This window comes from Uranotaenia lowii, chromosome 3 (assembly GCF_029784155.1).
Source record: "Uranotaenia lowii strain MFRU-FL chromosome 3, ASM2978415v1, whole genome shotgun sequence".
Classification (NCBI taxonomy): domain Eukaryota; kingdom Metazoa; phylum Arthropoda; class Insecta; order Diptera; family Culicidae; genus Uranotaenia; species Uranotaenia lowii.
The window spans coordinates 350,935,842-350,950,841 of NC_073693.1; the positions used below are offsets into that span (position 1 = coordinate 350,935,842).

At 33.9% G+C, this 15,000-nt stretch overlaps 1 protein-coding gene across 2 annotated transcripts in view; it reads left to right on the top strand.

The window, feature by feature from the left end:
• LOC129751179 (KH domain-containing, RNA-binding, signal transduction-associated protein 2) overlaps window positions 1-15,000 on the top strand; it is a 312,313-nt gene that overhangs the window by 167,264 nt on the left and 130,049 nt on the right. For both annotated transcript variants that reach the window (XM_055746533.1, XM_055746532.1), the window contains exon 3: window positions 3,044-3,149. In XM_055746533.1, coding sequence (XP_055602508.1) covers window positions 3,075-3,149 — 75 coding nt within the window. In that variant the 5' untranslated portion in view covers window positions 3,044-3,074. The remainder of the gene's footprint in view (window positions 1-3,043; window positions 3,150-15,000) is intronic.

Sequence of the window (15,000 nt, forward strand, 5' to 3'; positions counted from 1 at the left end):
TGACAATTTTGACAATTTTGACAATTTTGACAATTTTGACAATTTTGACAATTTTGACAATTTTGACAATTTTGACAATTTTGACAATTTTGACAATTTGACAATTTTGACAATTTTGACAATTTTGACAATTTTGACAATTTTGACAATTTTGACAATTTTGACAATTTTGACAATTTTGACAATTTTGACAATTTTGACAATTTTGACAATTTTGACAATTTTGACAATTTTGACCATTTGACAATTTTGACAATTTTGACAATTTTGACAATTTTGACAATTTTGAAAATTTTGACAATTTTGACAATTTTGACAATTTTGACAATTTTGACAATTTTGACAATTTTGACAATTTTGACAATTTTGACAATTTTGACAATTTTGACAATTTTGACAATTTTGACAATTTTGACAATTTTGACAATTTGACAATTTTGACAATTTTGACAATTTTGACAATTTTGACAATTTTGACAATTTTGACAATTTTGACAATTTTGACAATTTTGACAATTTTGACAATTTTGACAATTTTGACAATTTTGACAATTTTGACAATTTTGACAATTTTGACAATTTTGACAATTTTGACAATTTTGACAATTTTGACAATTTTGACAATTTTGACAATTTTGACAATTTTGACAATTTTGACAATTTTGACAATTTTGACAATTTTGACAATTTTGACAATTTTGACAATTTTGACAATTTTGACAATTTTGACAATTTTGACAATTTTGACAATTTTGACAATTTTGACAATTTTGACAATTTTGACAATTTTGACAATTTTGACAATTTTGACAATTTTGACAATTTTGACAATTTTGACAATTTTGACAATTTTGACAATTTTGACAATTTTGACAATTTTGACAATTTTTGACAATTTTGACAATTTTGACAATTTTGACAATTTTGACAATTTTTGACAATTTTGACAATTTTGACAATTTTGTCAATTTTTACAATTTTGACAATTTTGACAATTTTGACAATTTGACAATTTTGACAATTTTGACAATTTTGACAATTTTGACAATTTTGACAATTTTGACAATTTTGACAATTTTGACAATTTGACAATTTTGACAATTTTGACAATTTTGACAATTTTGACAATTTTGACAATTTTGACAATTTTGACAATTTTGACAATTTTGACAATTTTGACAGTTTTGACAATTTGACAATTTGACAATTTTGACAATTTTGACAATTTTGACAATTTTGACAATTTTGACAATTTTTGACAATTTTGACAATTTTGACAATCTGACAATTTTGACAATTTTGACAACTTTGACAATTTTGACAATTTTGACAATTTTGACAATTTTGACAATTTTGACAATTTGACAATTTTGACAATTTTGACAATTTTGACAATTTTGACAATTTTGACAATTTTGACAATTTTGACAATTTTGACAATTTTGACAATTTTGACAATTTTGACATTTTGACAATTTTGACAATTTTGACATTTTGACAATTTTGACAATTTTGACAATTTTGACAATTTTGACAATTTTGACAATTTTGACAATTTTGACAATTTTGACAATTTTGACAATTTTGACAATTTTGACAATTTTGACAATTTTGACAATTTTTGACAATTTTGACAATTTTGACAATTTTGACAATTTTGACAATTTTGACAATTTTGACAATTTTGACAATTTTGACAATTTTGACAATTTTGACAATTTTGACAATTTTGACAATTTTGACAATTTTGACAATTTTGACAATTTTGACAATTTTGACAATTTTGACAATTTTGACAATTTTGACAATTTTGACAATTTTGACAATTTTGACAATTTTGACAATTTTGACAATTTTGACAATTTTGACAATTTTGACAATTTTGACAATTTTGACAATTTTGACAATTTTGACATTTTTGATAGTTCGTTGATACATTTTAATTAAACAAAGTCAAGTTATGCGTTTGATTGTTTCGGAACAGAAATTCATCCCAATTTCCTCGAAGGCTGCACCGAAAGAATTCTCATTTCACATTCCAACGCCCATCATCGGCAGCGAACCGTTTGCAATGATTGGATGTCAAAAATCTCAACCTTACCATTACCGACAATGGAAATCACTTTCAATTTGTTTAATTTGTTTCCGAGTTAATCATCGATGGCAAAGTCAAAATAACTTCCAAGTTCCAAGAATGTTCATTGTTCTTGCTTTCTTGCCTTGGAAGATGACGGAACAGGAACCGGTTATCCGGGTGGGTGACATCTCGTTGCCTTTCAAAGAAAGTTAGGCGAGTGCCAGTTTTGCTTGTTGTTTTCTTGGGTTGTTGTTATTTTTTTTATCTTCTTGCCACCCGTAAATAGAACCACTTTCTGCTTTGTTGAACATGATTATCTTCCACTGACAAGCCGACCGATTTTCTGTCTCTCTGAGATTCATCCCCCCTTACTCACTCCGCTTGTCCGCTAGAATGTTTCTTATGCCTTTGCGTTATTTTCTCATAAAGTTTAATCAAGAAGAAAGGCCTCTCTTCGGAAGATTGAGGAACGAATCTGTCTGTGATTGTGTGTGGGTGGTTTCCAAGTCAGCATTTTTTCCTTTCTGTTCCAGACTAGTGACTAAAAAACATTTGTTCTCACCCGATTTTCTGGTTCATTGACTCAAATTGAAGAGATGGAATCCCGTTGCGTCGACTTGGTAACAAAATGAGGACGACGACGATGGAAGAAAAGGGAAGCAGGCAAATGAAGCCAACATCCGTGATTTGGAAGAGAGTCCTATCCTAACATTTCGCTCGCTTCGCCGAGGCCGGGAACGAACTTAATTGCATTAATATTTATACTGTCCGCATGTTTTTTTCTCGGAAGCTTGTCTGGTCTACGGTTCTTGGAGCTCCGGAAAATTTCGTTCCTGAACCAGGAAATTTTTTCGTCCTTTGCCCCGTTTCATTCATTCAACTTATGTAATATCCTGCCCCGACTCCCCAGCAATTATCTGACTAATGTTTCTCACCTTTCTTTCCCATTTTTTTCCTTTTCACCAGGATCATCGTCAGTGGCACACGAAAGAAGAAAATGTTGGACATTACCAGGGACAAACCGATCAAAATAGCCGTCAGAGTTCAGGTGCCGGTCCGGGATCATCCAAAGGTGAGTTTGAGTGTGGTGATTCATTTTGCTTTCATTGATACCTACCATTCCTTGAGGTCATTGGGCGATGCCCTTCCAAGCAAACTGGGAAAAAATATAATAGAAGAATCTCTCGAGAGGTTTCGGTTCGGTCTAGACGTCCCCGTTCTCGGTGGGACTTTTCCTTGAATCGGAATCATTAATCTGGGCGAATCCATCGAAGGAGAAGACGTTTGAATCCAAAAATAATATCTCTCTTATGACGATTGCTGTTGAAGACAAAAATCTTTGAACGTCGTTAAAGCATATAATAAAAACAGAAATTTCTTATGTCATACAGAGTTTGTAAAGAAATTTTTTTTACAAAAACTGTGTAACAGCATAAATATGTATGTGAATTATTAAATTTCCATAAATTCAATTTTCTTTATCGGTATCGACAAAGCTAGGAAACTATCAGAATGTTTCAAAGTTTAAAAAACATAAGAAATGATAAGAAGCTTCTACTTTTAAACTGTTTATATATTGAATCTTACTTTGAAAAAAAAATCAATTATTAAAAAAAGTCAATAATTTACAAAATTGGAAAATATTCCTTATCTCAAAACTACAGTTGTAATCAGAAGCAAAGTTTAGTCTTAGTCTGTAGAGCTTTGGTATATTTTTTATTTCCATTTTTGATTCAATATTTCAATCTTTTCTCAACATCATCATTTTAAAGACACATTACAAAACAAATGGCAAGATTCCTGAGTAGCAAAAAAAAAACACACTACGGAATTTGATTGTTCGGAACCAAGAGATTTCGAATCTCCTATACGGTATTTTCCATTAAGAAATATTTACTTAAAATCCGTTTCAAATCTTCTTTGTGTGTGATTTTTTTCAACACACAAAATATTATTTGACCAGGACTAATCGATTTGAATTTCATTGTTTTTAAACCAACAAAGTTTTTTTGATTCAGTCGCTTTTCAAAAATAATTCTCTCAGCACTTTGAACTTTTCAAAAAAAATTTTTTTTTTTGGCTATCAGAATTTGTTTCTTGAGTATGAATAAGGCAGTTTAATGCTGGATCTCTATTTTTTCCCTCCCAATCTTTTAAATCTGCATCCGAATTTTAGATACAATTTAGAATTGTGATCCTGATTTCAAATAAAAAAAAATATTTGTAAATTGTAGTGTAAAAAATGAGATATAAATGATCATTAACATTAGGATCTTTCGAGCAAAATCATCGAAATATTTCAAATAATTATCTCCAACTCTCCAACTCCAAACTCTCGATTGTATATTGGCCTAATCTAAGGTATCTAGGTATTGGACAAATCCGTGAAATTTTATATAAAAACCTGGCAAAATCCGGGCATTTGATTCCAAATGGACAAACGAATAAACCAAATCCGGGCAATACCCGGAAAAATTTTGTCTAACCCGAGAAATAACTCAACAAAAATCAAGAAAAAAAAGTGAAAAAAATATTTTTCATCAAAACTTATTATCATATGTCATTTTGATCGTAAATTTATAAATCACGTAATTTTTTATCGAAAAATTCGATAAAATTAAGAATACAAAAAGTAAAAAAAACTCCCATCTTACTGAATTTGTGTTTTGGTCTTGTAATCTTTCGGATGCTTGAAAATAAAATAAACTCATATGTTATACTTATAACTTTATTTATTCTCCCTTTCGAGTCGAGTGACTGATCAGTCAAACATTCATCAGTCATATGAAATAAATAGAGTGGTTTTTTTTTATTTTCTTATTGTAAAACCATTTCAGAACATTCAGAATGTTGTGTCAAATTTTCAAGTCATTCGAAGCAAAACTGTAGAAATTATAGGCCTTTATCTCCTCTTATCTTATACTGCAGGAATTCGGCAGCAGAAACTTCAAACGCGTTTTTCTCGAAAGCACATTTTTTAAAGTCAGTGGACAGCGTCATTTGAAAACTAAACAACATATTTTCTACATATTAAATACCAAACCCCAACGATTTTCATTTTTTTTTTTTTTTACTTTGGGCAGATTTTACAGATAAAAAATGGCGGATTTTTTCGTGAAAAATCGTAGTGCAGCAAACAGCAACAAAAATTCCATAATTTTTTTTTAAGTTTTAATATAATCGTTGGGGTCCAGAAAAGAGCTATTAAAAATATTTTTCTCTGATTTTTTGACTTCAGATGATTCTGTGCTGAGATACAGTGTCCACCGCAAATCCTGTTTTCTAAAAGGCAAAGTGCTCCGTCACCGGCTCATTTTTCAATATTTTTTTACGAAATAAAATACTAAATGTTCTTTTAAAAATGCTTTGTATAATGCAAAAAATTTGAATACATTTGTTTGAACGATAGCACTAAAAAAAAATCGTGAAAATGGTGTTTTTTTTACCCGTTAGACCCTACTCCCCAAGCATTCGAACTACTCAACAGTTTTTGTTTGAAGTTTTTCAGCAGAATATTGGAATTTCGGGAAAACTTTTTTTTTGTTACAATTGCTAATGAATACTGCTTTATTTTAGATCTCAAAAAATGAAAAATTTTCATATAAAAATGTGGTCCATGGCAACTACCAAAAATCTAACTTTGACATTTTGACTTTTTTTTATAACAACCCTGAACCAAACAATTATTATTTATCAGCTTCCCAAGAATGTACCAAAACAAAACAAAACCTGATCAAATATTTGTAAAATGCAAAACAGTAGCATTTCAGTATTAAAAAAGTTTTATTAAAAATCATTCTATAGGAAAGTAAAATTCGAACCTTCGCACTTGTCGATAGATTGATGAGAGAAATTTGAGGTTTAAATGATTTTTTTTTATATTCAGTCGTCTTCCCCTGGCATTAGATAAACAGCAACACGGTCAACAATAACATAGAACATGCCACTAAATAAAATGCAACACTCATAAAATTTCAATTTTTTTATTTTTGGCCACAGATAGCGCCATTCATTCGAGAGTCTCTAACTCGTTACATTACAAATGTAGCAATTGCATTTTTGTTCTCGAAGGCCATGCGATGTGATTTCATTACCACCAAACATTCGAGCCAGATTGCTCCCCGATGATCAAACAGAAGTGCCAGGTGTCCTGATTTATCAGGATTTGTGATGATTTTCGAGAGACCGTACTGATTTTTTAAAAACTCTCGAATTGACCTGATTTTAGAGAATTGTTCTCAAAAATGTCCTGAACTGTCCTGATTTTCAAAAAAACATCTGAACTATAATTGAAACTATCAAAACATGAACAAATGAACAACTTTATTAAAATAGTAAAACCCATAAAACCGATAGTGATCTTCGGTTCAGATCAATGTTCCGAAAATCACTCATTTTCGATGAATGTTTCTGATTGCACTTCGCACCTGAACGTACAGTGGTCGGGTTTCGTTATTGATTGCTACTGGAACTACCCGATCATCGATCGTTCAATTCATCGCTAAAATACAGATCACCTCGCACGATGCTTGCTGTCAAAACAGTGCAGCACCATCATCAAATTGGAATCTCATCAATGCGCAATGCATATGGCGAATCTTGTTGGTCTTCGATCAGGAGTGAATGGATCAGGCAGTGAGTGAGTGATACATGAAGCCGATCATTAGCGTATTTTGTTTGATTTGATATATAGCAAATTAATAAATTTATTTGTTGTTATAACGTTTTTTAACATCAGTATGATCAAAATCAAATTGTAGTTGTGTTTGTGAGGGAAAGATGTTCACTTACGCCGTGTTTTTCAATTTTTACAAGTTCTCTTATTAAACTGTCGTCCGTCACGTTAAAACTACTGAGAGTTTATGGTGTCTCGCACAACTGTTTGATTTTTCTCGTCGTGCAAAAAATAATTTTGAATTTCATATAATTCAGGCAGATACTGAGTGATCTACATTCAGAATGGATCAGTTTGTATCTCACTCATCTCCGATATGCGATGTTTGCTAAACCAATGATTCTGAATGATGCGACTCGGTTTGCATAGCTGATATGAGCGCTGATCGAGATTGCATACCAGCCAGGCGAAGCAGTTGCGAGAGGCGCTATCCCATTATACAATCAGAATGTTTCCAACAGGAAACGCATCCTGAGTGTTTTGTTTTGATTGATTTTCGGAACACTGGTTCAGATAATATTTGGATGGTGCATTTCGATATGAACTGCATGTCAGTCAGGAATCTGCTTACTTTTGTTGCATAAACTAAGGCTTTTACAGCACCTGTGTTTCGCATTTATTTATGCAAAATTAGCTAAGCTGCTCATTATGTTCATAAATGTAGAGGTGTCCTGAAAAATCCTGATTTTTCATCCCGGTGTCCTGATTTTTGAAAAAAAAAAACCACCTGGCACCCCTATGACTCACTTCTGGAGCACCATTCAGCACCAGTGGTGCTCAACCGAAGCCAAACCATAAACTTATGCCACGTGGAATGACTTGGTGAAAATTTTCGTCAATGACGTCTAGACCATGGTGAATTTAGAATGGTGGTCTCTGATTGGCAAAAAGTAGACGAGGGCTCGATGCGGAGGATGAGGTGAAACGCAGCCGAAATTTAGACAGCTGGATGTTGGCTGGCTGGGATGCCAGGTGCCTTGATTTGTTTGCAGGAATTTCCGATCTTTATCGAGATGAAACAGCTGCTTGAGGAGGATCCAGTTTAGAAACATCCTGTTGAAAACGCAGGTTTCAGTGGTGGAATAGAGTTATCTTAATTCATGTTTCGTCTGTGAGGTCAGTAGAATACAACTATATAATTTAGCGATAGCTAACTGTCACGTTCCACTTCTTATATTCCCTAACCGAGAAAGTACTCATTTCTCAATGAGTACTTTGATATTCTTACCCAGAATATCTGGCAACACTGTTGTGTTACCAAAAACCCAATTCGAGTATTCCCGCCTAACCGTGTGATGATGTAAACATTTGTACTGCGTTTATCATAATCATCTGTCATCAGCAATCATTGATCTATTGTTCTCGATTGCGAATTGGAAATAGCAAGAGGAACCAAAACAAACAATGTTTTGGTTCTGCTGCAATCGGCAGCAATGTGGATTCGCCAAAACCGTGAGTATCCACACATTCTGTTAAGAATTTTGTTTGTTTGGTCCACCCTTAAAGGATTCTTTCTATCATCACGGTTTATCACGGCTATTTGGGAACATTCGAAGAGAGCGGAATGTATAGTAATTTCATATTAAAAATAGAGATTTGAATATAATGAATTCATTGAAAACTCAAGTCATTTCTCTATTTCCGGAAGTCCAATTTAAATTTTCGGAGAGCGGCTTGAAATTCAATTGGAAGCCACAGATTTTTTTGTCAATTTTTTACTTCATCAGCTTACGCTTGGTGTCTTTCAACCAGTTGCTCGTTGCGAACTTTCATATTGGGGTGGTACCAGATCCTATCGGCTTCCCTGAAATTTTGGCGACATCACACTAGCGCCAACTAAGGGTTGACGGGTTGGGGTTCAACCTCTACTTTAAACACTTCTCACTCACACTCATGCACCAGTGCAATTTACATAACTGTGAACATTATCAAAACAATCATGGTGTGAGTGAAGAGACGTTTGATATTCAATGTTTAGTGCGATGATTTGCGTTTACTCAAAGCTTGAATGTAAAGCTGCAATGTTTGAGAAGAAAGCGGCAAAGCTTAGATCCCATCTCGCAGAGCGGCAGTACCATAAACATTGTGTTGGCGTCGCCAACGATTTGTTCTGAAGAACAACAGCCCGACTATCTTGTTACTGAGACATCTTTGGTGGTACATAGCCGGAACCATAATTTGTGCTTAAATTTATTCTTAAACGTTACACAAGCCGTATCAAACTTAAAAAAAAACAAATAAAAATTGAAATTTCAAATTGCACTTGTTAAAACCTGCCACATTCCCTACCTTCATGAAATCAAACATTTTCACTTTGTGAAAATTTCAACTCACTGTTAGATCCTTTAGGACTGCTTGAAGGCTTTACCAAATAATCGTTGGTCGAATAGTTGATTTCAAGCTGTTTTGGGTCGCCCACAGTGTGTTTGCTGATTTTTCTCGATTCTACAAAAAAAAAACGATGAGCTTCTGTATTGGATACTGTCTCAAAAACCGCTTGACAGATTGACATCAAATTTTGTACCCGTACTCATTACATCACCAGGCAGCTTTACTGACAATTTTTCCAATATCCATTGCGCAGTTCGAAAGATAATTACATAACAAACTAATGTTATGAATTCGTCTTGGTACATCTTTGTACCTGAAAATAATCAAATTTTCTTAGGTGAAGGAAAGTATTAGAGAAACACGAGGTATCGAAGAAAGAAAGAATGTAAGCCGTAGATATGATGAATTTATCGAAAAAAAACAACGGCTCACCGACGGGACTTGAACCCGCAATCTCTGCTTCAGTACAACTGCGCGTTAGCCAATTCCACCACAGAGAACGTGACGACACGAGCGTACACATCGAGCTCCGCCGATCAACTCACTATGGGGTTTCAGGAGGCAAAAAGTCAAAAACTGAATGTTATCGGATCGCTTTTTTTATTTTTACTAGTTAATAACTTAATATTTGACTAATATATTCCTAGTTTTTCAACTCATTATCTTGGATACTGAACGCACCACAGACATCAGACTTTGAAGAATTGGAAAATTTAAATGATGAAGGAAAAAATTAAATCACATATATTTCTATGGAAAACCCTTTTCTCTTAAATTTGAAGTACACCATATGAAAGTTTATATTAAAAGCTATCATTTGAACCATTCAAAATTTTTACACACTAAATTGATCTATGATAAAAATGAGTAAATAATTATTTTTTTTCAAAAGTCAAAAACTTTAAAGCCTTGCCAAAAAAATCCCAGCATTTCCTCATACTTTTTTCACTATCAAGATCTAGTTTAAGATCCTAAGAATGCAATGAAGAGATTCCAGGCACCTCAAAGCACCGTTTTTTGAGTTATAGTCAAATAAAGCTGAAAATATCATGCAAATGGGTAGTTTTTACTCATTAATGAGTATTTATTCAACAAAGTCTATGTTGGTTTGTCAAAAAAAAAAAATGTTTCTCATGATTGATCAATCCTTTCACATATTTTTCTCTTGTGTTTCATGAAATGTCTTGATGATATTTATCATTTAATAATCAAATAGTTCCCGGTTTTCAAAAGAAATAAAAATTAGGGTTGTTTATAAAAAATTTTTGCGTGAATTTATTTTAAGTTAGTTGAAATAATAATTTTCATACAAAATTTTCAAAAATTACAAAATAGTCCAAAACACCTAATCAACACCGCCTCATTGTATGGAATTGCCCCATACTGCAACTGTTGGACCTTTTATCGAAATTTATATATGTATGTATATCCCGCATGTGATCTTTCCCGCTATTGATCTGCCTTTTTTCTCTATCACCACCCATCGATTCAGGATTTAAGTCGAGCGAGCACATGGTCGATTGCTTCGGGTTTGCGGCAACTTACTCGTGTCGGTCGATTCCATCACGTTCACAGTGGTGGAATTGGCAAACACGTCGTTGTACTAAAACAGAGATTGCGGGTTCAAAACCCGTCGGTAAGCCGTTGTATCTTTTTCGTAAAATTTTTGATATTTACGGCTAATTTTTTTTTTATCTTTGGTATTCATATTTCTTTAATAATTTACTTCACCTTCGAAAAAAAGTGGTGCACTTTTTCGAATACACTTTGTATTTGGCTTTCTAAACTTATGCAATGCATTAACCGATCGATCAAGTATCGTAGGTATATCTTTGAACTTAGATCAGTTTTTTTTTGTGGAAAAATCAATCAAATCATCGAGCTTTGAAACAAAGTTGGTGTCAATGTCACAAAGTACATTAAAGATTTTCAATTGCTGCCATGCATTGTTGTTTCGACCACGGTCAAGTGATGAAAGATTATCTGTTAATTGTGCTTTCAACTATTTTGTTGACGTGTTCCTCGTTAGATCTTGGGACAGCGATAGCTGAAATAGTTGAAACAGTTTTTCAATCTAACCCAGCCCACCTGACGTTTACTGGTTGGTTCATCAATATGAACCCAGGGCAGAGACTTGACGAAAACCCACTGGGACAGATTGTTTCTTCGAAAAAGATCGACCACATTCCACGCCTGGTAATGAACGGCTGGATGGAGGAATTAAAGCATGGATTGAAGCCCTCTTTACTGGTGTTCTATTTCGATTCATCTAGCCTACTCTCTGCGGACTTAAAACGTCAACTGGTTTATTCACCGTTGTTGAAGGCCGATGTTAAGATAATACTTTTGGTCAGCTCAAAATCGTTGTACGAAACCTTGGATTTGTTCATTGCGTTATTCAAACATTTCTTCTGGAATGTGGTGATGTTTCAAACGCAAGACGGGCTGATGCTGGTCCACGATTTATACAAAGATGTCTACATTTTCTCAAAATGGATCGATTCTCGGTTGATGTTTGTGGATAGAACCTGCGATCTGTACGGAAACCTAGTGACATTTTCCCTGAGTGGCAACTCTGCGTTGGCTTCTCTCAAACATTTGGGTGAAAATTCAGAAGCTGTCGGATCGTTTGGGAAATGGATTACGGAAACTGTGCGGCACTTGAATGGAACTCCAGTGGGAGTTTTTGTTGATTGTCCGAAATCGAAAGCAATATGTGCCAAACGTCTGAGTGTCCACCCGGATGGGAGCAGTTTTCATATTAAAATGGACCCTTATTGGATGGTTTGGAAGGAACTTAGTAACCTTTATTCCACCGAACCTCATCGTTGGACCATCATAGTAATGAAGGGAAAGCTTTTACAAATGTTCGAGCTTTTTACTTACCCATTCAAAACAGAGGTGTGGATATTAATTTGTTGTATTGTCGCTTTAAATTCACTAGTCATGATTATGTTCCCAAAGTTATTTGAAAACGATTTGATTCTGTTGCCAGTTTGTGGATTTGAGCGCATCAAACTAAGACGAGCGAAGCCACACGAAAAGCTCACCCAAATGGCTTTAGTAGTGTTGTTCTTTTTTCTCAGCAATGCCTACGGAAATAAATTCATTTCTCTCCTCACAAGCTATCCGAGAAAAGCCGATCCCAAAACTCTCCAGGACCTTAAGCAGCTCGGTATCAAAATAGTTATCGGAGAGTCCGAAATGGAGTCACTCGAAAATCGAGTGCCAGATCCCGAAATGCGTGAGTTGATTGAACCATTAGCTAACTTCTCAACCTACAAAAATTACCCTACGGGTTACGCGTACGTTTGTTCGAAAGAATTCGTCAAATTAGCGATCAATTCACGAACATTTATCAACTCTCCACAAGATTCTCTACAGTACTCCGAATTGATGGGCTATCAGCTGCCGATGAAAATAATGGCCATGGAAGTAAGGATCAAACATCCGCTGCAAGATCGATTTCAACGAATGGAGCGCCGTTTCGTCGAAGCTGGACTGATGCTTCGATGGCAGCTGCTAGCAGTTCTAAGCTCGATTCAGGATCAAAATGCTCTGATGAGATCAAGGGATGCGATTGAGAGTCGGAAAACTATTGACGTGAGAGAGTTGAAGCCGGTTTGGATTGTTTTGGTCGCTGGATGGGCAGTGGCGACATTTTTATTTTTGCTCGAACATTTGATGAAAAGGGTGCAATGAAAGGGCGAAAATACGAAAATAAATTATATTTTTGTTGAAAATTGAAAAAACTAAAAAAGTTATACATGTCGTTACATAATTGATCGGCCTTAAGGGTTAAAAGAGATGTCCTTTTTAGTAATAACAACTTAAGAAATGAAATTTTATAGACGAATAGAAAGTTTGAAGAAATGAAAGATGGTGAAAATGAGTAGAATTTTATTTAGAAGCATTTTACAAGGTAACAAAATTGGGGTGCTGATTCCAAATTTGCAATCAGTTTTTTTCTTTGCAGCTCTTGTCTACGAAATAATTTTGGAATGCGCACCTTTTGATAAAACTGTAGAAGATTACAAAGATTTTGAAATTAAAGGTTTATTTTCAATGATCATGTTTATCGAAGATCGCAAGTAATTTTGACTTCTGTGAAAAAAGTTATAAAAGTTTTTATTGTTTATATTTTTCAATTTTGCAAAAAACGAAAATTTGACGATTTTTAAAGAAATTTTATCCCAAATTAAAGCCTAGATATTTCTTCAACCATAAGTCAAGCTTTTATTATAATTTTTCTTCACAATAGTCGTCAAATCAAGTTTAATCCATTAATGTTGAATGCAACTTCGTCATTTTCAGATTTTCAGTTTACTACGCACAAATTTATTTTCTCGCCAACGCTTTTTCAAGCTTCAATGTTAAGTTTGACACCCGAATTCCAATTTGAACTTTTTTCATGACTTTATTCAAAGCTCTTCAGAATGCAGTTCAGTAGTGGAACTCAACATTATTATTTCTATTCGAGTGCTTCATAGCGGAACCGGAAGTTGATGTTTAAGGTATAGATAGCAGTGTGATTTGCCAATCGTTGCACAGCTAAGCATATAATTTAGGTTTTTATGCTGTATTTTAATCATTTCAACCGAATTCACTTGATTTTTTTCGTCGATTGCACTCATTTAGGAGTGGTCTACAAAATCCAAAAGATAAGGTGTTTTAAAAAAATGACGTAAAAATAAAAAAAAATCATTTAAAACTGCTTGTCTGTGCCGTGCCGAATAGTTGCGCAGGCAAATTTTATGTTGTGCCTAATGTTGTCCGATTTTTTTTCCAATGGTTACACACTTTAAAACCCGTCTCAAGACTCAGCCACCATATGGTCAAAAAGGTTGACGCTTGTTAAGGAAGCTTATTATCAGAAATTCTAGTTCAAATGATATCCAATTTGGAGACGGCCCCCTTTTGAGGAGGGTCTTCCATATAAAACGTACCATGCACAATAGGGAAATTTAGACCCAAAATCGAAAAAAAACACGAAACCGCCGTTTTGATAGTTTGGAGTAGCAAACGTGACACGTGAAATTTCCTCAGAAACTCAAATCTGCCGCTGAATTTAACCGGAGACATCTGAGTGAAGTGTTATTTGACCTTATTTGCTCAGTATTGAGCTTTGCTTTTTTCTTTATATGTCCTACCAACATAAAATTTGATATAGAAGGAACTGAAAGATATTTAATTTTTTTTTTAAAATGCCTTTTTACAGGTGAAAGGATAAAAAGACGCGATCGATTTTGCACCCTTTTACCCCTGTGAAGAAAATGTGATTTCATAAAATAATTGCTTTAGACTCACTTGAAAGTCGATAAGTCGATATATAATGAATATTAATTTAATGTATAAAAATGGACTCAACTACGTCCAAAGTTTCAGATCGTTTCTCTGATTTGTTGAATATATCTTTTCAAAAAGTCTTCTTATTTTGAATATCTTTTTCATGAAAATGGGATTATTTGTAATGAATGTAACCTCTGTAAGATATTATTAATCTTCAAAAGTCATTCATTTTACATTGAATTTGTTCCCAATAATTTTCCAGCAGTAAAATTGTTATGAATCAAATTAAGTTTCACGAAAAATATGAATATAGGTTGAATTATTGAAAATCAACATTGAGTGCATGAGTGTCCATCCCGGTATTTCTCGGGAATTTGAAAAATTCGGGAAATCGCAATTCCCGGAAATCATAGTTTAATTCCCGGGAATTCCCGAAATGTATGAAATTATTTCACTGGAAAAGCCTGATAGCCTCCGGAACATTCTTATTGATATTTTAAAAAATATAGTCATACAAAACTGATTTAGAATACGCCGATTCCTGTGGCAGTAGACATTTTGCAGCCATTTGGAGCAATTTTTTATTCAAATAGATACAGACCCCGTTCGTTTTTGGCAACATGCTCGC